Source organism: Meira miltonrushii (assembly GCF_003144205.1).
Source record: "Meira miltonrushii strain MCA 3882 unplaced genomic scaffold FA14scaffold_2, whole genome shotgun sequence".
Classification (NCBI taxonomy): Eukaryota; Fungi; Basidiomycota; class Exobasidiomycetes; order Exobasidiales; family Brachybasidiaceae; genus Meira; species Meira miltonrushii.
In genome coordinates, this window is record NW_020289944.1 from 3,992,517 (window position 1) to 4,013,271 (window position 20,755).

A 20,755-nucleotide genomic window follows, 5' to 3' on the forward strand; every position below is an offset into this window, starting at 1 on the left:
CTGTTCATTTTGGCGTCATGTGTCCTTGTTGATGCTCTTTGCGTTTTTTGTAATTTTCCCTTGTCGCTTCATTGTTCTCAAGTCTGAAATCTTTTGCAGTTGCATTATCTGAAATTTTCGCGTTATACCGCCTCATAGCCGCAGCACGTCTCACTTTACGATGATATAAAAGTCTTACTGGATCTTGATATAACCTTGTTCTATAGTTGTGGTTATAGACCTTTTGTTTCTTCTTTTCTTCTTCAATGGCTTCGGCTCCCTTTCAGGATCGAAAGAAAATAAGTACTAACCTGTAAAAAATAATTATAATAAGCTGACTCACCTGATCCATGATCCTCTGTCTATTCTTTTGAGCTTGCAAGCGCACCCTTTCCCTTTGCCTTTCCAATTGCTGAGGCGTAAGTTGCTTTGTGGTCTTTGTAGACGAAAATGTGGTATGATTTTCTGTTTTGCGCTTCCGTTTTTGTCCTGTTCTTGTCGTTGCTATACTATCAGTAGACGTGTATTCACGAGGGATGGCAGGAATCTCTCTCTTCGAAGTTGCAGATGGCAGGCCGAGTCTTAGTTCGAGATCTATAGGTTCGTGCGTAGGAGCTTGTGGGGTAGCAAGAGGAGGCGAAGCACCAAAAGATGGACGGATAAGAAGTGCAAAAATGATGAGAGGCAATCGCATGATCAAATTTTAACATGTATAAGCAAAGGGAAAAGATCGTGGAGAGGAATAGGAATGTTGATTACAAGGCCTGCCGACTTTGATTGCGCAGTCACTTTACTTGTCTGTTTTTCCTCATCTGTTATTCAGCCCCGACACTTCTTCAGAACAATGCAGAAATTGTCGTTTGTTGCTTTGGGTATATCGACGTTTTTCAGTGAAGATTTCGTCAGCATAACTTCTAAGAAATGTCTTCCGCGATCAACTGGGATCTCTGTTTTTGGCCCTCAGCATTTGCTTTCTTTTAGTAGATCTTTCGCTTTTCATTTTTATGAACGCGGCAAACGCAACCGGATCTTTCTTCTTCTCTTGATAATTCCTTCGAGCAGCTAGTCTATGGTACTTTCTGTATTCTTCGAGCTTAACCGGATCATTTCGAAGTTTTGATCGAGCCTTTTTCGCATAACCTCTTTCTTTAACTTGGAAAGCTTCTTGTACTTCACCACCTTCTTCTTTGAGTCTTTGTCTTTTCAACTTCTGTTTCAAGAGCTTCTTCTGACGATATTTCTCGGAAGGCTTTCTTTTTGTGTTTGCATTTTTTTGCTGCGTCCCAACGAGAAAGGGGGTGATCGAAAGCACTTCGGTTGGTAATTGGTTCTTGTGCATTGGAGAAGCTGCAATAGCAGCCTCTGTTTCGCTGTGCACCTGATTCGAAGGCTGTGTCATAGGATGGGCATCTGTCAGGCTTGTTTCAGATCGTGTAATTCCTACGGCTTCTTCTATAGACCCCTTTGAAGCACCTCTTTCTGCTTCACTTTTTTTCTTTGGTCTTGATCTAGTAGGCGATATGATATGAGTAGAAGTAGAATGCTGAGGAACATTGGCTGTCTGTGAACTCGCAGGCAAAGCGAGCCGTAATTCCAGGTCTATCGTGTGATCGGCAGAGTTTTGTGCGGTATCACGAGGAGGCGAAGCACTAAAACTTGGACGAATAAGCAGAAAGACGATATGTCGTAAGTGCATTATCAGATTATAGAACGTAGGATTATGAAGAAGTGTTGGAAAAAAAAGACATTTTATCATATTTCACATGTAGTGTTTGTAATCTCATATCACCTATTTAGTTATTGCTTTCGATATTCCGCCCCGGTAATGCTGTACTGTTGCAGCCCGAAGCATGCAAAGTTTGTTGTAGGCACTTTAAGCTTATCAAGGATTTTCCGGTCCCTTGTTCTTGTCTCTGCGAGACTGATAATATTTTTGGGTAGAAAGGTTAGCCCTATCCCTATACTTCTTGTATGCAATTGGATCTTTTTTCAAATCTTCATACCAAATCTTGCTATAAGACCTTTGCTTTGCTCTATACTGTTCAAGCCTTTCTGGATCATTGTGTACACCACGCATGCTGGCCATTCGACGTACTTTTTGACCTTGCCTAAATTCTTTTAATGCTTCTTCTCCCTACAGTGCATAAGGTATCTCATTAGAGTAGCTGAGTTGATTCGTTCTACTGTGTATACATACCTCCTTCTTTAGTCGTTGCACTTTTAGTTTGTAACGTTCACGGTCTCGGAATCTCCTTCTCTCGATTTGCTCTTGCTTTGTTCTAGCTCTGAAGAAGGGTTGATATATCCTTTCATTCACCGTGACAGCTTCAGTATGCTTTCGTTTGTTGCCGATAATTTGATTCTCTGGTGGATGATGTTGTGATTTTAGATTTTTGGAATTCGTTTCTGGACTTTGTAAATGTTGCGACATGTATTGACTTGAGGATGTAGGCGGTGCAAGTCTGAGCTCTAAATTCAAGTCATCTTGCAAAGGCTGATTGACTGATTGAGAGCCGGAAGAGGTACAAATAATCACAATTGAAAGGTACAAGCAAGCAATTGTCAGAACAACAATCATTGTCTTCATGAACTTGATGGTGAGAGTGTGAAAGAGAATGGATACGGTGATAGCATGATTATTATAGTCAACACCTTTTCAGGAAGGATGTACTACATCATACTTTGCACCGCAATACTAGCACAGCATATGAGGTGGCCACATTTGAAAATGTGGCTATGGAATGCTGTCCAGAGATTTCTTCACAGCTTCTTCTCGAAGAAGCCTATTCTTTTTCTTTTTCAGTTCATTAAGTCTGTGCCTATAGTCTTCGCCAGTAATTTCATTCGTTACCAATCTTTTATATCGTTTCTTCGCATTCTCTCTTTTCTTCGCCTTATAAAGTTCCATTCGTGTAGGATCTTTTCCTAGATTGGCAAGGTAATTCTTTTGATAAGCCTTTTGTATGGCCTGTTCTGCTTTGATTGCCTCAGGTCCCTAGCAGATAGGTACGGTGGGATTAGCTTTGTATCTTCATTTTGGTGCAAAAAGCTTACCTTTTCCCTTATTTCCTTTCTTCTCTTTATTGCATTTAAACGAGCTTTTTCCCTTCTCCTTTGTGACCTTGCGCTATTCTTGTCTTTTCTCTTCTTACGAATATCGTTTGGAGTAGGTTGTTCACCTTTACGCTTCCTTTTCACTCCCGTTCCATGAATTGCTGGAGCTGGATTTGGTTGAGAAATCAACGATTGTGTTGAAGAGGGCTCTACGGCTGGCATTGATGGACCTAAACGAAGTTCGAGGTCTATTTCATGATGCGGTGGGACTTCTTCAGCAGCATGATCAGTGGAAGTGCTATGCATACGATTGACAAAGTATGCATGCAATAAGAGTACAATGATGCATCTTATCAACTGCATTATTCCTGGGAAAGGGACATGGTATGAACCAATCAATCTGTCTTGGTCGTTCATCAATCAGAATCTACTAGATTTGCGATCATTTCGACATCTCTGTAAACTCAAGGCTGTTCTGGGCAGTGTCATAGAGTGTACGCCCCGCTATCGCATAGCAACATGGAGAACGATAAGGTAGCATTATCAAAATTCATGGTCTGAAGCCTGTTTCTGACGAGATGGAAGAGCATATTTGAGATTGCCTCATTGTTTGCAGCGTCGATCACAAATGTGAATGGAATGCTAGTTGGGTCAACGTAAATGCTGTGCAAATTGCAAGTTGGCGGTGCATAGTGCTCCCGCGCCTGGTTTTTGATTGTAGGCTAAGTGCCCAAGCCCTTTACACTTTTGCCAAGCTGTCCCAGAAGTTGAGAGTCGGATAAATTGCATGCATGATTGTAACATCTTAGGAGTTCCTGAAGGAAGCGGATAAAACACAGCCTTCTCATATTAGAACTATAAGAAGGTCGATCATTTCAACATTCAACCTTCACTTTACTCTACCATCACAAACAATAAAGAAGAATGGCATATCCATACAATAATCAACCTTATGGCGGATATGGTGGCGGAGCACCACCTCCACAACAATATGGATACGGAGGACCACCACCTCCTCAACAACATCATCACCATCAACATCATGGTCATCATCATGGAGGAGGATATGGAGCACCGCCACCACAACAGACTTATGGAGGAGGAGGATATGGAGCTCCACCTCCTCAGCCAGGATATGGTGGTGGAGGATATGGAGCACCTCCTCCGATGAACATGGGCGGTGGTGGTGGATATTTCTACCTTGGCGTTCCAATTCCTGCTCCACCAGGCCAACAACCCAGTCCACCACCGCCCGGATTCAATGCACAACTTGTTGTTGATAATATCAGAAAAGCAACAAAAGGTTTTGGAACAGATGAAAAGCTTCTTATTCAAACACTTGCACCTTTAGACGCAATGCAAATCGATGCAACTTCTCATCAATTTCGTGCAACGGTCGGTAAAGATTTGATGACTGTTTTGGAAAAGGAGACCAGTGGCTGGTTCGAAGGAAGTTTACGTGCGAAATGTTTAGGTCCTTTAGGATACGATGTTTGGCTCATTCATCGTGCTTGTCAAGGTGCGGGAACACATGAAGATCTATTGAACGAAGTACTCTTGTGCAGAACCAATTCAGAAATCTGGATGTTGAAACAAGCTTATCGTGCAACATACAACAAGGATATGGTCAAGGTAGTAGAAGATGAGCTCAGTATGAAGACAAAGAGAATGTTTGTGATGGCATTAGAGGGCACCCGAATGGACGATAATGCACCTGTAGACCACAATATGGTAGAACAAGATGCTCGTGAAATATACAAAGCAGCTCGAGGCGCAGGAACAGATGAAATCAAGATCTGTGGAATCATGATCTCACGTTCTACGCCACATTTGCAAGCCCTGAATCAGGCCTATCAACATCACCATCGTAAATCGTTGGCAGATATGGTGAAATCAGAATTCAGCGGACATATGAAAGAGGCGCTGCTGTACATTGCAAATACTGCTTTACCTGGACCGCCAGGTATTTCAAGAGATGCCCACCTTTTGGAAGAATCGATGAAAGGCATGGGAACAAAAGATGAACGTTTGATCTATCGTGTCATGCGTGCTCATTGGAACAGAGGTAGATTTGAAGAATTGAAACGAGCATATGCTGCTACCCAACATCGAAAAGGATTGCAAAATCGAGTGGAAGGGGAAACGTCTGGCGATTACAGGAGATTCATGTCTGCTGTCATTGGTCCTTGATCTGTTTGTGTTACTTGGCTTTTTCTGCTGTATCTATATCTGCTACTTTCGTATACCAACAATTAATATATCTGTTAGGGATTGTATCCATCCGCAATGACATTTAGTCACTTTCTGCCTTTAAGACCTTTTCGTACAACAAATGCAGTTCTTGTGCTACAACGTCAGGATTAGAGATTTGAATGAAATGGCTGGCGTTCTTTGGTCGTATTGTGCCTCGAGCATGGTCAGGCTTGGTAAGTTTGAGCAATCCCTGATTATACTTGTCCCATTCTGCATTCATGTATTTATCTACAACGAACGCATTAATTCCAAGCTTTTCTTCTGTATCAGCAGCAAAAAATGCATGATCATGTCCCATTACCGTCAAAAACGGGTCATCTTGAAACTTTGGTCGATCACAAAAAGGTACTTGTTCGGGTAATCGACTACGGTCAAATCCTTCTGCGTTTGTGACACTAGGATGAAAGATTGCTCGCATCTTTTCACGTCCAATCCGTAACCCCTCTCGTTCTTCTGGTAGTAGTCTGGAAGCTTCCTCATTATCTTGAGGTTCATTGAAGATTGAGACGAAATCACTGGAAGCCATCATACTATCCAGAAACAAGAAGGCGCGAATGCAAGAGGGATATTTCTCAGCATACATCCTTGCTAAAGGACAACCGATCGAATTAGCAACAAAGATGATCGGACGATCTTCTTCGTCATGCCCAGCAATGTGTGTCAAAAGCTCATGAAGTGTCTCCACCACATCATGTGCATCATGCGTCTTTTCTTGCTTGTCCGATAAGCCTTGTCCGTATCTATCCCAAAGTAGGATTCCGGGAAGACGACTTTCGCCTTGATCAGATTTGACAAGTTCTATAAATTGCTCTACAGCTGGCCTGAATGATGAAGAAGGAAGGAGTAATCCATTCATAAATACGATCAATGGCGTATTGAGCGTTCCTGGCTCATATGCAATACTGAGCGCATGATCAAGATCAGAAGAGAGCCTGATCAGCTTAAATTGAAGGAATTTCTCCGAGTCACTCATCTTCAACAGGCTTGATGACGGTAGAGACCATCTCTCTCACGTTTCATGGAAATATGCTGGTGTCGGTAGGAGGGGGAAGCCCGGATTTGCTTCTTGCCTTCCTTAGCGTGCTCGAAAAAGGCCCGTTCAGTCAAACAATCTTCCACAATGAAAACTTGATAACGATGACATTGTAACAATACTATACATCACAAAATATTACATAACATTGAATAGAAGATAGAGCAAGCCCAGAAAAATCTATAAAAGTAACAACCTAATGTTTATGAGGAACCGATAATAAAGACTGTCTTTTTGAATGTCCAACGCTGAGGGGGAGGTGAGATTCCTTGGAAAGCGCAACCAAATCATGATAACTTCTTCGTTTAGGATCATTTTGTCTTTTTGCCAAATGTTTCTTAACTTTTGCTTCTGGTCGAACGATAACCACAGGAACGGGTGATAAGTTCAAAATATCACGACTGCAACTTCCAATGAACGATCCTCCAAGCATTTTTTGAAATGTTGACATCGTCCTTCCACGTGTACCAACAGTGATACTGTCAGGTCTGTACACATAAATCACATTCAAAATCGTATCCGTAACCCTTCCTGCGATGAATTCAACAACGATCGAAATTGATCGATCTCCAAATTCGTCATTGAGCTCCACAATACTGGCCATCAGCTCTCGTGCATCTTCCCTTGCAGCATCTTGATCGATCTCTTCCGCATCTCCTTCCAATACCCTCAGAGCCACAATCTCATCGCCATCATTGACCAATGACTCCATCAGCCACTCTAAAGCACGTTCACTGTATCCGTTATCATCAACTGCACACATGAACGTACGTGTATTCTTTGTACGCAAATAACCACGAGATTTGACTTGCAAACAAAAGGTAAAGTATCCGTTCGGCGTATCGTCTGCATCAATCATTGTATCAAATCCAACTTTACGTTCATAATTTGGTCGAACGTCAACATCGCTCAATCCTCCACTTGAGCTGGTTTTGTTCTTGTTCAATGCAGGTCCTCCTCTGCGACCACCATATCCGCCTTTACCGCCTACCAGTCGGGTACGATCATATGCTAGTGAAGGAGAGGCAGATCTTTGAATAGACGATGCGCCTGAGATCTGACTGAGGGAGGAATCATCATTGGCTGGAAGTTGTAGTAAAGCATGTTGTAATTGATGAGGGGGAGCGATTGTATCCACGCTTCCTTCTCCTTCGATGCCACTTGCGAGATTATGTTCGTTTGATTGTGATATGCTACTTCTACGACTGGATGTCCTGGAAGATGATGGCAATTTGAGGATCGATGGAAGCGGTGATGCTGATGGAGTTTCATTGCGTGTGTTTTGTTGTGCGGTAGAAGTGGTAGCTGGGGCGCTTAAAGATGCTTCATTAGGCACAGAGAATGTGACTGATGCCGGATTCGAAGAAGTACCAGCAGATGAGGTTTGTGTAAGATTTGTTGGTGCAACTGCTTGAACGGTATCATCGCCTGCAGTATGTGATTCTGTTCGTAATGGAGACGGATGAATAGGTTGAGAAGGTGAATGGCCTACATCGGATGGATGAACGTTAGTTTGCAATCCGGTAAGATTAATTTCGGAGTTGGTGTACGATGAATCTCGGCTATGAGAAGGTGATTTTGATCTGGATCGCGGTGTTCCACTTAAAGAAGCAGGATGAGTCTTTTTGAGTATGGAATGAAGCGGAGGAGTAGTAGCACCATGATGATCTCTATGACTTGACATGTTTGTTTTATTCCGAACAGAACCGAATGAAAATGACAGATAGAAGATATGGAAGAAGGATGGAAAAGAAGTGCTGAGTTGAGTCTCTTTTTAGTCTGCTCTTGGCTTTACGCTTGTTGTTTAAATTGCCAATGCTGTGCGTCGACGCCCTTCCGCCCGATAAGGTGGGTGGGGGTGGAAATTAGCGTATGACAAGAAGTTGCTTTGATTAAATTACAAACCGGACGCGCCTCCTACTTTTTGCGCCTTGTGCTAACTTTGAGCTTTTTTGCTTAGTGAGGCCGCTGGTCTTGGCGGTTGATCGAGAGAGAAATGATGAGGATGGCTCCTACAAGACTGAAACGTTAAATGGGAATATCGGAATTGTCATGGGGAATGAAAGTGGGGTAGTCTGATCGGATATACACTACTGTATCCTTTCCAAAAAAGTAATATAAATTGATCAATTATCGGAAATATGATCTTCCGTATCAGAGTGAACACATAGTCAAAAGTGTTTGTGCCTGAAATTCCATTTTTCCGCTAATGCCGAATGAGAGAGATAAAAAATCCCGTAGTGTCAAAGCGGGCGCAGGGCAAGGCATAACACGGAGAAAAAATCCGAAAAAAAAAGACAAGAAGAAATCACTGACGTCAAAAAAACAAAAAAAGTTCTTGCGCTAATTGAGGGTTGTTGCATTATCGGCTTTGGATTTTTGATTGAATTTTTTATGGCCGTTTTCTGATTGGCGTGCAGTTAGTTGGTCAATCAAAGATATTGAAGCATACATCCGCTTTCTCTTTTCTCTTTGACCATCACGATTTCCATCTCAAAATAATGCCATCTCCTTCCGGAAAGGAGGCTTTGGCTGCCACGTTGGACAAAAAAGCACAACAACCTCCTCCTTATCCTTTTTGGCTGGGAGGTGCAGCTGCAAGTATAGCAGCATGTTTTACTCATCCTTTAGATGTCACAAAAACAAGGCTACAAACAGCATCAGCAAAACAAGGAACGATTGGAACACTCGTAGGAGCAGTGAAGAGTGATGGTATCTCTGGAATCTACACAGGTCTAACAGCAAGCTTGCTACGTCAAATGACATACAGTGTCACACGTTTTGGTGTATATGATTACCTTAAAGCACAAATCAAACCTACAATACGGTATAAGAAAGATGGAAAAAAGGAAGAAAAGTTATCACCTTGGTCTGTCGCTGCAGCAGCAAGTGTAGCAGGAGCAGCAGGTGGAATAGCCGGTAATCCGGCCGATATCGTCCTTGTTCGAATGACATCTGATATTAACAAGAAGCCAGCAGAAAGGTATAATTATTCAAATGCACTTACTGGACTGTATAAAATGGTACAAACCGAAGGCGTTGGATCTTTGTTCAGAGGTGTGGCTCCGAATACGATTCGTGCCGTTTTGATGAACGCATCGCAACTTGCAACGTATGATCTAGCAAAAGATGCTTTGTTGGCAACTGGATATTACAAGGAAGGCACTTGGCTACACTTCTCAGCAAGTTTTGTCGCCGGTACAGTAGCCACTACAGTTTGCTCACCTGCTGATGTTGTCAAAGCACGAGTGATGCAGAGTAGCACAAACGGAGGTGGAAGCATGATTGGGAAATTACAGAAAGCTATCCAGAGAGAGGGAGTTGGATTTTTGTTCCGAGGTTGGACCCCAGCGTGGATACGGCTGGCACCAAATGTGAGTATGGCAATATCTAAAGAGGATATGTAAAACAAAGCTGACCGATAATCATAACCTCTTCCTTCATCACAGACTATCCTAATCTTCTTGACGTTGGAGAAGCTCAGAGTGGTTGTTGATATGGCAAGAGAAAAGCGTGGAATACCGACAAAGAGAACGACACAAGCGACAACGACTTCCTAGGGCGATAATTTACTGGCAAAACACACTGATGATAGACTACCCTTGTACAAGCACAATCACATACTTGACGTACCTGCATAGATTGCATTATTTGACAAATGCAACATTTGATGATATCATGATATTTATTAGGGATAAAGTACAGATTGATGAAGGCAATTAGTGATTTGCTTATCTTGAACGTGCTGGCGGCTGCACCATCGAATTGCGTGCATGCTCACGCAGAGCTGCGAATGGTGATTTCTGAAAAGTGGGATTGGATAGAATTGCCTTTTGACGAGCTTGCTCTTGTTGTCTGGCAGGGTTGTAAGAGAATGCTGTCAGACTTCTTCCTATTTATAATCATCTCCTCTCAGTATACTCACAAGACCTTCTTTCTATGATTTGTTGTTACACGACCACCTTTTACAACATTTGCAGCCAATGGCCCGACACTGTATTCCCCACCCTCAACATCCTCGTCCTCCTCATCTTCCAGCTGTAATTCCTCATCAAGTTCGTCCATCGCATCTTTCAAATCACTTATCCCTCCTTGTCTTCCTTCCTGATCATCTTTTGCCAATTCATCCCTTGATTTTCTCTTTCTTCTTCTCAATGCGCTTTTGGACAATGGTTCTCCATCTGCACGAATTCCCGTGTTTGCTGCCTGTGTTGTACGCGATAAAAGTTGAGCTCGCTTTTCTGCTCGTTTGAGAGATTTTGTGATGGCGGTCGTACGTTGTGGTAAGATGGAAGATGAACCCTTCTCACCACTTGGACTGGATGTTAGAGTGCTCTTGTGCTTCTTTTGTGGCGTCGGTCGACCGCGGATAGAAGGTGCACGTACCTAAGGATTTCAGAATCAATGACTGTTAGTACTGTAGCTTTTGAATAAGTCAGATGATCATACTTACCATCGTCAAGATAGTAATATGGCGAGGGTGAGGTGTTCGGTATGATGAGGAGAAGAGGAACATGTATGCAGCTCCAAAAAATTTAGCATGAATTCTTCCGATTCCCGCGTGTATGCACAAAAAAATAAAGTTTACGGAAATGTCAATTGGCAAGAAATACTTTCTTCTTACTCTCTCATATACAAGTAATCGAAGATGTCATCAAACGGACATGAGGCAAGTACGTCTCTACCAAGCTCAAAGTTGGGCACACAAGAACATTGGGATGACGTGTACAATCGAGAAGTGAAAAACTTCGACGAGATTGGCGATGAAGGAGAGGTGTGGTTCGGGGAAGATGCAGTTGAAAGAATGGTAGACTTTCTAGAACGTGAGGCAGAAGATGGAAATTTACCACAAGATCTTCATGTGTTGGATCTGGGAACAGGAAATGGTCATTTGCTATTTGCTTTACTGGAATTGGACGAGCCACTCGCAAAATCGGAGCATATGCTTGGGATAGATTATTCGGCACCCTCGGTCGATCTTTGCAAACGAATTGCAGTCGCTAGGGGTGAAGATGCACAAAAAGTACGGTTCAAGCAGATAGACTTTCTGCAAAATGTAGAAGCACTCAAGCATGAACGATGGAATTTGGTATGTGATAAGGGTACCCTTGACGCAATTGCTCTTTCAGCTGCTTCCGAGGATAAAGCGACTCCTATCTCGCAATACGTCCAATCACTAGAAAAGATTACTATAAAAGAGGACATCTTTCTCATCACATCATGCAACTTCACCGAACAAGAGCTAATACGAATCTTCAAAGAGAGCTTCGAAGTGTATCACGTCGTACCTGTGCCATCTTTTTCCTTTGGCGGACAAAAAGGATCAACAACTGTTACGATAGCTTTCCAACGGGAGTGATAGAATCTATGATAGAAAACATGCTGTTATAATACAATGTAGTATAGTGTACAATTGATATTGATATCAACGTTGATAGTAGTGAGGAGCCAATTCCAACAGCCAATCCTCCTCAATGATCGTCAAATCTCGAATAAAGAGCTTCTGCGTCTCGACAACTTCATGAAAGATGACCCATTTTGTTGATGGCGAGCGATTGAACATGACACTGGATGGGTGTACGTACAAGGTCGCACCTTCCCTTACACTTCTAAACGAGCCATCCGGTTGCATCTTTGCGGCAAAGCCAAAGTATCCACTTGTCAAACACTTTCGCAATCGCACGCTATCTCCTTTGCAACTTTCGCCTCCTTTCATGATCCCGAATCGTGCAAGAAACCTTTCCAATTGTGAACGAATGTTAACAGCTCTGCTTAAAACACGAAAGTTCAATCGATGATTTGCGCACCATTTACTGCTTTGCTTGCCTATCCGTGGATTGATGAACGCATTAAAGACGTTCAGTAATGTCAAATGATCTCCTTCTTCAGCAGTGAACTTGCGTCTCTCAAGCTCGCCTTGTGCACCAGCTGCTGAACGGCCTTCATCAGGGATAATGAACGGAGTTGAAACAGATGTCATGGCAGCAATACTTAGAATCTCTTGGGTGCATTGAAATTTGACCGATTCCAATAAAACCTTTGCCATCTTCGGTTCTAGCGGCATCTCCGCCATTTGTTCTCCCAAAGGACTTGTCAACCGACCCCATTCATCCAATGCCCCAAGAGCTGCTAAAGATTCTAGCCCGCGTGCCAACAGAGCACTCGGTGGTGCCGGTGGCAAATAGTCGAATTTGACCAAGTTCTCAATACCCAAAGCTTTAAGTTGAAGTATCTGATTCGACAGGTCTGTTCGTGTCATCTCTGACGAAGAAATCGGTGACATTTTTTCAAATGCATCTTGAGTATACAGCCTCAAGCACTTTCCCGAGCTAGTACGGCCAGCTCTCCCAGCTCGTTGGGTAGCCGATGCTTTCGAAATTGGCAATACGCTCAAGGAATCCATTCCATTTTGAGGATTGAACAATCGCATTTTGACAAATCCAGAATCGATCACGTAGCGAATCCCTTCTATCGTTATGCTTGCTTCGGCAACATTGGTTGCAACAATGCACTTTCGAGTTCCTCGCTCTGTTGGTTTGAACACCTCCGTTTGTTCCTCTATCGTTAATCCTGCGTGTAGTGGGCAAAGCGACAGCAATAGCGATCCTTTTGGAAGATTGAGCAATCGGTCAGCAATCGCTTGTAAGCATTTGTCGATCTCTTCACGACCGGTAAGGAAAATGAGTATATCTCCGATTGGCTGGGACAAGTGAATGTTCCAAACAGCATCTACGGCAGCATCGACATAATCTCTGCATGGTTTCTCCAAATATGCAATTTCGCTGGGAAAGGTACGACCTTGCAATGTCATACTTCCGACATCTTTGTCATCGTCAGAAGAACGAAAGAAATCAACAAACATCTGCGCATCAATCGTCGCTGATGAAATGATGACTCGCAATTCTGGACGTCTTCTTTGAATTTTCTTCAAAAGTCCCAAGAGCATATCCGTATATGCACCTCTTTCGTGCGCTTCGTCCACCATGATTACGCTGTATTTGCTCAGCAAAGGATCACGCATACATTCCCTGAACAAGATTCCATCGGTGCAATATTTGATCCGCGTTCTATGTTCATTCGTCAAATCCTCGAATCGAATCGTATATCCTACTTCATCCCCAATTACACAACCAACTTCTTGAGCAACCCTTTGGGCAACACTTGTAGCACTTATCCTTCTGGGTTGGGTGATTGCGATTTGTCTTCCTCCAGCTGCCCATCCTGCTTCCATGAAATACTGAGGAATTTGTGTCGTTTTACCGCTTCCTGTCTGTCCAATCACAACGAGTGTCTTATACCTCTCAACAGCAAATAATATTTCATCTCTCTGTTTCGCGATTGGCAAGCGTGCTCTTTGACCTTGCAGACCGCCTGAGAGATCGAGAGCTGGTTGTGCGATCAGACTGTCATCCTCACCGCTGCGATCCAACGATGAGCCTGGTTTAGCCGTACCTGGCTTCCAGAATGTTGTCATGATTGAATCATGGCCGATGAAGCGATGTCTCAGAAGAAGAAGAATGTTACTCGTCATACTCCACTCTGACCGAGTTATTCTTAATTCCGATACATTTGAAGAAAGCGGAAGGCGTATGTATTTAATCGCGGCATTAGGCGCCGAAGAAGTTTAAAATTACAGTGGACTTTAGCGTTCCTTGAACGGCGGGCCGAGCGTGCGTTTTCGAAAGTTGTAAGAAAGAGATAATATAATCTGGGTATATTGAACATGTTTCATTTCTTTCATCATCCTTCATCTTTTATGATCAACACTCTTCAGCATGGCGAAAGATGGTGATCCCTCTTCGTCAACCGAAAAGAAAGCCGTTCAAACCGAAGGAAGATGGGCAAGATGGGGTAGAGCGGGATTCGACAAGAGTATCAAAGTATCTGATTGGTTCTCACCATATGCCAACAAGGTATCCGAAGCTGTCGGAGGTGAACGATTCTGGCCACAATCAAATGATATGCCGTTGGAATTAGAAAAATGTGAACGTATTCTTCGTGCATTCACTGTAGAAGGTGTACAGCAAAAAGACTCAAAAGAAGAAAGTGTGCAAGATGCACAAGGCAATTGGATCACGAAAAAGGTCAAAGTCTTGAGAAAGATTCCTCCAGCAGCCATCCGGAATGCAAAAGGAATAGCAATCTTTTCATCTATGAGAAGTGGAATCGCACCTCTCGGCGGTGGAGGCGGATCTGGCTTGTTCTTAGCACGTTTGCCTAATGGATCTTGGTCAGGACCTTCTGCCATTTCACCTCAAAGTGGGGCGGTAGGATTGTTGCTTGGAATTGACTTTTTGGATGTGGTACTTTTGATCAACAGTGAAAAGACTTTAGAGACATTCAAAACTCATCGTGTCGATCTTGGTGCAGAGACTGGAGTAACAGCCGGTCCTTATGGAACAGGATACAGTGCAGAAGCAAGTTACGATCGTGCTCCAGTATACTCGTATGTACGTAATAGAGGAGCTTATGCAGGAATCGAGCTGTTAGGTCAAGTATTTTTGCACAGGTTCGATGAAAACGAGCGATTCTATTATTGGCCCGGAATTGGTGCAAGAGATATTTTCGAAGGTAAAGTGCGTATTCCACCTGTCGTTTATCCACTTCATCGTGCATTACGGGATGCCGAAACAGGAAGAGCACAAGGAGGCAAGCTAGAGAGGACTGAATACGATATCATCAAGATACCAGAAAGTGAAGTGTTCAAACATCTTGGACCGAATGGATCCGTATCCCCACACAAAAAGAGATTTGTATCAGGTGGTCCTACCACCCCAAATTCAGGTCTCTCAACTTCAAGATCTGCAAATGCTAACGGTAATGCTTCAGCGAGTCAGACGCCTGGAGTAGAAAGCGACTCATTGCAGGAGCTCGACATGGAAGAGGCTGCCAATGAAGCCGAGCGCAGAATTGAAGCAGAGAATGCCGCTGAAGAAGAGGAAGTTGAAGAGGAAGAGATCGTCCAAGACGGAGAACGGTTAAGATTACCACCGACGCCTGCAGAGCTTGAAATGATGGAAGCTGCAGGTATACCAGACGAGGAAGACTTACGGGTGGAAAAGGAAGACCGCGTTCGGATCTATCAATTACCCGCTCCTCCTATGCATCCAGACGTTCAACGTCATTGGGATATACATCCAAACCTTTTCGCAAAGAGACCCACGGAAAAGCTTATCATGGACGGACCAAATTGTCCCGAAGTTAGACAAGCTCAATTCGTGCCTTTACCGCCGTCTCCGATCTTGAAGGATTCCGTGAAAGAGTCAGAACTTACCGAAGTTCCCGCACTTCCGGATTCCCTTGAACCTGCTGTGATCGAGAACAACGCTCAGTCCCCAATTCAGCCAACAGAAGAGGAGGAGAGGGGAGAGGTATTGGCTCAGGGAATCGAAGGTGAGGATGATGCTGACAAAATAATGGAAGCTGCACTAGAGGGAGACACTGCAGAAGCAAAGCGCATCGGCAAAGAGGCAGAAGAAGAAGTGGAACACGAGAATGTTCAAGAAGCAGCAGAACACGACATCGATCCACTTCTAAAAGAGGCTGAAAATGTGGCTCCAATCGCTGATGTCAAAGACTCTTCAGAACTGATCTCCAAAGTAGAGGATGAAGATGCAAAGGATAAAGATACTACCGAGCACGCTACTGACGACAAGGCTGAAAAGACCGCACCCGGTGATAACGCTCGCTCAAGTGAGGATGGAGTGAGCACAAGCTCGGCTTCGCACTCATTTGCATCAATGGATAGCGGTGACAGTGTCCATGCAGACGAAGAAGAAGAATCTACTAACGATACACTTACGCAAGAGATCAATATCGAAGGACCACCGACAGAAGATACGACTATCGAATCAGTTTCGAACGATGCAAAGAGTGTAAAAGAAGAAAATTTGTCAGAAAGTATATCAAAATCCGATAGTGATTCTCCTTCGAGACCTACTACACCAAATGAAGGTGGACAAAATACGGATTCTGAAAATGCTAGCGGTACTGCTACACCTTCAGCTCCTGGACGTGAAAAGAATGGACCAGTCTCAACACCAAGTAGACCGCCACGCCACAAGAGACCACCAAAGAAGAGCAATTAAGATTAGTAGCAAATCACCCCTGAACATTTTACCCTGTCTTCGCATCACTTAATACTGTATATTCTTATTTACTTTATGTATCTTATAATCTGACCTTTCAAACCCATACCTTATCTTTGATCAAACTTTGCATGAAATAGTGGTACATTTTTATGAAAGGATATATTGTACAGAATTTTTTCTTGACCTCTATGACATTCCCCAAATTCGAATCGTGCCATTACCATCATCTCCAGCATATGCCAAGTAATACCTACTTGGATGCCAAGCAACAGCATTAACAGCAGTTGAGACGGGTATCTTGTGTAATGGACTATCAACAGAAGTAGGGTTCATCGGTGCGGTTGCGGTGATGCAAATAAAGTTATCCTCTCCACACGAAGCCAAAAATTCACCATCATGTGAGAAAGAGATGGATCTAGGTGTATATGTCAAATGCCCAGAAACAGAAACATTGAAGAATTCGTCCAAGGTCCACAGAGCTGTTGTACTATCGGCAGAAGCTGTTGCTAAGTATCGACCTAGGGGATCAATTCCGACGCAAAAGACTGTTGCTGTATGGCCAACGATGGTATGTACTGTTGGCCAATGTAGTGCAGGTCCAGGAGCTGGCTTTGTCTCTGACTTCTCAGGAATATCTGCCATATGAGGTTCCAAGCTTCTTGCATCCAATACTCTCACATTACCGCTTCCCGTTCCCATCACGAACATGCGTCCGTCAGGTGTCCATGAGAATTCGTTGATCTCTTCTTTCTCTCCATTTATCCATTTAGCAGCTTGTGAGGTGGTATCAGGTGGTGATCCCATAGACCGTATCAATCCCAAGCTCTTACCAGCACGTACATCGATGATGGATACTGTATCATCTCGATCTCCAATAGCAATATACGATCCTTGTGGATGATAGGCAATATTGATGTTTGAGCCTGGTGTTCGAATACTGTTTGTCTCTTTCGATGATCTCACATCCCAAAATTTGACAGTTTTATCGCCTGAAGCAGAAGCCAATTGATCGGGCTGTAAAGGATGCCAAATGATTTGTTCTACTCCATCTGTATGACCTCGTAATTCACTTGTCGAACGTGCATCAACGCTTACTTCCGGCGTCCAGATTCGTATTGATCGATCAGAAGCAGAACTTGCTAGCCTTCTACCATCGATACTCCATCCTAAACTTCGAACAGAACAAGAACCTTTTGTTGCTGAAGATGAAGAGAAAGAAGCTAAAGGTTCTGCAATCGTTCCTGAAGTTATAGGTGCAGGTCTATGACCGCCTCTTAATTCTTTTACGGGAGGCGAAGGAGCAGATTTTGATTTATATGCTGGAAATGGTGGCGCATTCAAGCCTCTTTGCCGATATAATGTGGCCGTATCAGGCGCTGTTGATAAAGGCGCAGACATTGAACAACCGTTGCCTTGAAAAGATGATCGTCGTGTGATGATGAATGAGAAGAAGGCTTGTGTTAAAATTTAAACGCCCGTGCATTAAAAGGAAAAGGGCGCCACTTAAAATAAGAATAGCGTGAAATCTGGGTTGACCCCCTGTAAATGCAATCACCAACATCACAACCACAACACAAACGAATATGACAACCTGATCATCAACTATATCCAATGTCTGCGATATCAATCAGCGCGAATGAAGGGTCAGGACCCATATCCGTGCCTGCAGCAATCATCATCGGGTTGATCACTTCTTTCGTTCAATCACTTGGTCTAACGATTCAGAGGAAATCTCACATTCAAAATGCTCATCTTTCACAACAACAACAAAGGTCAGAATGGAAAAGGCCAATGTGGGTTTTCGGATTTGTGATTTTCATCGTTGCTAATATTGGAGGTACAGTATTTCAGATCGGTGCTCTTCCGATCGTTATGCTCGCTCCACTAGGTGCGGTAAGTCTGCTTTACAATGCACTTCTGGCTCGATTCATTTTGGACGACTTTTTCTCAAAGTATATGATCATCGGAACGGCACTGATCGCAATCGGTGCGGTACTGATCGGCTATTTTGGCGTTGTACAGGAACCGACACATTCGCTCGATGATCTTCTTTCACTCTTTGCTCGTCCAACATTTGTTGCGTTCGCCTCATTATTCTTTTTGACATTCATTGGGGTTCTAGGTGTAGCCCATTTAGCTGAATGGCAGCTGCACATTCGACTATTCCGACCACATGATATCGAAAATAATTCTCGTAAATCAGCAAATTCACCAAAGAACAAAAAGAAGAAACCGATGCCGAGAAGATGGTCAGCTCCCAGTCTGGCCCCTGTTGCCGAAGTGAGCGAAAGCAGTTCAGGAATTGCAACCCCAGTCTTGGCAATCGCTGACGAGGCTGCTCGACGTGGCATACCGGTCGAAAGGGTATTGATGCAAAGGAATTCATCATCGAAAAGTGTTTTAGCAAATGCAAGCACACCACTACATGCAACGAGCCCGAGACCAGATTACGGGTCTACTAGAGCCAGAGGATCATCTATCTCATCATCAGCATCAAGCTTTTCTAGCTTAGAAGATACAGGAAAGCGCTCAACATCAGCGGCGGCATTGGCAGCTGCAGAACATGATCCTGCAATCCGAAAGGTCTGTCTTGGTCTGGCGATAGCATACGGAGGCGCGAGTGGAACACTTTCTGGAGCATGCTTGTTACTTGCAAAGACAGGGGTAGAGCTATTGGTGTTAACGATTGGCGGAGTGAATCAATTCGATAGATGGCAGAGTTGGTTTTTGGTCATTGTTATGCTCTCGGCCGCCTTGCTGCAATTATGGTATCTCAATAAAAGTTTACGATTGGCTTCGCCTCCTCTGGTTTGCCCATTGGCTTTCTGCTTCTACAACACTTCTTCAATCGCTTTGGGTATGGTATATTTTGATCAGCTGGGTGCATTGTCTCCGGTCAGTATCATACTGGTCATACTCGGGACTGCCATCCTTTTGAGCGGTGTTTGGATGGTCAGTCTGCATGGCTCAGAAACAGAGGATGAGAAAGAGTCAAGGCTTGAGGGTGAGAATCAACCACTTCTATCCGATGTTCAAGAACAAGTCACTTCACCCGTCACATCGCCCAAGTTATCAAATCCTGCTTCGCCGAACGAGGAAGAGGCAAACGAAAGTGCTCCGACGGAGACTGAAGCAATTCTTGCCAATGCTGCTGGAATTGCTGGACCACATTTACCACCACCAACTCCAAATAACGGAAGTCTTCTCAAGAGTCCGCAATCACCACCTTCGCCGCTTGATAGCAGTTTGCAAAGTTTGGCAGGCAGTCCGACATCGAAAAAGCGAAGGACGCGCTCTCGATCAGGAAGTGGTAGTGGAACAAATTCCATCATGGCTGGGCTGGGATTCCATATGCCTGGCTTGCCTCAATTTCATAGGAATAGTGACGAGGAGGAAAGACCGGAAGATGAGAGCGCAGAGGCTGGCCCTTCAAGCTCAAACAACGCTCCTCAAGAAGGATCAGATAACGAAATACAAACACCGGAGGCTCATAAAGGAAGGAGATCAAGTTTATTCAAGCTGCGAACAGATGGTGGAGAAAGTGGAAGATTCAAATCATCACTTCTCAGTCCACCATCGGCAAAGAGGAGAGGACTATATGAAGCATTATTGGAACGTGGTTTGAGTATTGGTATCTCTCCCAGCAGTCCTGGATTCCATGTTGGGTCGACGTTTGAAATGGATCCGGAGGATGACGAAGATGGTAACGAAGCAAGAAGGTTATGGAAAAATAGACTTTTATCAAGAAGAACATTTTCTGAGAATGATACAAGTCTTGCATCTGCGAGGAAGAAGGGTGGATTATCTTCTAATCTTCGAGAAGGAGATGGAATTGAAGAAGAAGAAGGGGATCGCAATACGATACACAGTGTTGCGGAAGAAGAAGGAGTTGATGATAGACAATCTCTAAGCTCAGCATGGACACGTATCGTACCAACATTGGACATTCAAGCCCTTAATGATCGTTTACGCAAAATAAAAACGGATGCTGGAGAATGGATTGGTAAGAAGAGATCGTAGCATGGAATTTTCCAACCATTCATATACCATTATTGCACAAGTCTTTGCATTCTTTCTTTGCTACTTACATTTTTTTGTTTTTCGTGGACTGTAAAGAACATGCTCCTTTTGACACGGCAATACCATTTTGTTTCGGCCGTTTTCCCGATTGTGGTGGTGTTAGACCCTGGGAACGCGTTTCGCACAGAGATAGCTTATCGATTTGGGCGTTTGGCGGGCCGAGTTGCTTTGCGTACATGCATCGATCCATAGTTTAAAGGTGCATAAGAATTAGAGTAGATAATGCAGTAAATTGCAGGACACAGCTGAAGCACCCTGACCCTAA

At 43.7% G+C, this 20,755-nt stretch overlaps 12 protein-coding genes across 12 annotated transcripts; 5 read left to right on the forward strand and 7 right to left on the reverse strand.

Moving 5' to 3' along the window:
- Nucleotides 1-4: 4 nt before the first annotated feature.
- FA14DRAFT_184858 (uncharacterized protein) lies at nt 5-673 on the reverse strand (the record flags this gene model as incomplete). The annotated part of the gene is made up of 2 exons (XM_025501411.1): nt 5-259; nt 323-673. The coding sequence occupies 2 exons, from the start codon at nt 671-673 to the stop codon at nt 5-7; spliced, it is 606 nt and encodes a 201-aa protein (XP_025356505.1).
- A 20-nt stretch (nt 674-693) lies between these two features.
- Nucleotides 694-1,675, reverse strand: FA14DRAFT_184859 (uncharacterized protein; the record flags this gene model as incomplete). Its single annotated transcript, XM_025501412.1, has 1 exon — nt 694-1,675. The coding sequence occupies one exon, from the start codon at nt 1,673-1,675 to the stop codon at nt 914-916; it is 762 nt and encodes a 253-aa protein (XP_025356506.1). The 3' UTR covers nt 694-913.
- A 763-nt stretch (nt 1,676-2,438) lies between these two features.
- Nucleotides 2,439-3,661, reverse strand: FA14DRAFT_52787 (uncharacterized protein). Its single transcript, XM_025502475.1, has 2 exons — nt 3,034-3,661; nt 2,439-2,974 (listed from the first exon to the last, which is right to left on the reverse strand). Exons 1-2 carry the CDS (start codon nt 3,448-3,450, stop codon nt 2,714-2,716), a joined length of 678 nt encoding a protein of 225 aa, XP_025356507.1. The 5' UTR covers nt 3,451-3,661; the 3' UTR covers nt 2,439-2,713.
- Nucleotides 3,662-3,788: 127 nt separating this feature from the next.
- FA14DRAFT_52801 (Annexin) lies at nt 3,789-5,275 on the forward strand. The gene is made up of 2 exons (XM_025502476.1): nt 3,789-4,084; nt 4,283-5,275. The coding sequence occupies exons 1-2, from the start codon at nt 3,958-3,960 to the stop codon at nt 5,221-5,223; spliced, it is 1,068 nt and encodes a 355-aa protein (XP_025356508.1). The 5' UTR covers nt 3,789-3,957; the 3' UTR covers nt 5,224-5,275.
- On the reverse strand, nt 5,275-6,350 carry FA14DRAFT_52808 (uncharacterized protein). The gene has a single exon (XM_025502477.1). It carries the CDS (start codon nt 6,257-6,259, stop codon nt 5,327-5,329), a length of 933 nt encoding a protein of 310 aa, XP_025356509.1. The 5' UTR covers nt 6,260-6,350; the 3' UTR covers nt 5,275-5,326.
- Nucleotides 6,351-6,490: 140 nt separating this feature from the next.
- On the reverse strand, nt 6,491-8,405 carry FA14DRAFT_161029 (uncharacterized protein; the record flags this gene model as incomplete). The annotated part of the gene is made up of 1 exon (XM_025498939.1): nt 6,491-8,405. A coding segment is annotated over exon 1 (1,289 nt), but the record flags the coding sequence as incomplete, so codon positions are not given.
- A 198-nt stretch (nt 8,406-8,603) lies between these two features.
- Nucleotides 8,604-9,904, forward strand: FA14DRAFT_161030 (mitochondrial carrier). Its single transcript, XM_025498940.1, has 2 exons — nt 8,604-9,693; nt 9,769-9,904. Exons 1-2 carry the CDS (start codon nt 8,821-8,823, stop codon nt 9,877-9,879), a joined length of 984 nt encoding a protein of 327 aa, XP_025356511.1. The 5' UTR covers nt 8,604-8,820; the 3' UTR covers nt 9,880-9,904.
- Nucleotides 9,905-10,050: 146 nt separating this feature from the next.
- Nucleotides 10,051-10,775, reverse strand: FA14DRAFT_155614 (uncharacterized protein; the record flags this gene model as incomplete). Its single annotated transcript, XM_025497765.1, has 3 exons — nt 10,051-10,174; nt 10,245-10,705; nt 10,773-10,775. 3 exons carry the CDS (start codon nt 10,773-10,775, stop codon nt 10,051-10,053), a joined length of 588 nt encoding a protein of 195 aa, XP_025356512.1.
- A 132-nt stretch (nt 10,776-10,907) lies between these two features.
- Nucleotides 10,908-11,711, forward strand: FA14DRAFT_52836 (S-adenosyl-L-methionine-dependent methyltransferase). The gene has a single exon (XM_025502479.1). The coding sequence runs from the start codon at nt 10,968-10,970 to the stop codon at nt 11,676-11,678; it is 711 nt and encodes a 236-aa protein (XP_025356513.1). The 5' UTR covers nt 10,908-10,967; the 3' UTR covers nt 11,679-11,711.
- Nucleotides 11,712-14,094: 2,383 nt separating this feature from the next.
- On the forward strand, nt 14,095-15,363 carry FA14DRAFT_146468 (uncharacterized protein; the record flags this gene model as incomplete). Its single annotated transcript, XM_025497320.1, has 2 exons — nt 14,095-15,013; nt 15,263-15,363. Coding segments are annotated over 2 exons (1,020 nt in total), but the record flags the coding sequence as incomplete, so codon positions are not given.
- Nucleotides 15,364-16,626: 1,263 nt separating this feature from the next.
- Nucleotides 16,627-17,592, reverse strand: FA14DRAFT_113062 (WD40 repeat-like protein; the record flags this gene model as incomplete). The annotated part of the gene is made up of 2 exons (XM_025495998.1): nt 16,627-17,034; nt 17,083-17,592. Coding segments are annotated over 2 exons (918 nt in total), but the record flags the coding sequence as incomplete, so codon positions are not given.
- A 370-nt stretch (nt 17,593-17,962) lies between these two features.
- Nucleotides 17,963-20,430, forward strand: FA14DRAFT_146474 (uncharacterized protein; the record flags this gene model as incomplete). The annotated part of the gene is made up of 2 exons (XM_025497321.1): nt 17,963-19,400; nt 19,794-20,430. The coding sequence occupies exons 1-2, from the start codon at nt 18,022-18,024 to the stop codon at nt 20,428-20,430; spliced, it is 2,016 nt and encodes a 671-aa protein (XP_025356516.1). The 5' UTR covers nt 17,963-18,021.
- Between the last annotated feature and the right edge of the window lie 325 nt (nt 20,431-20,755).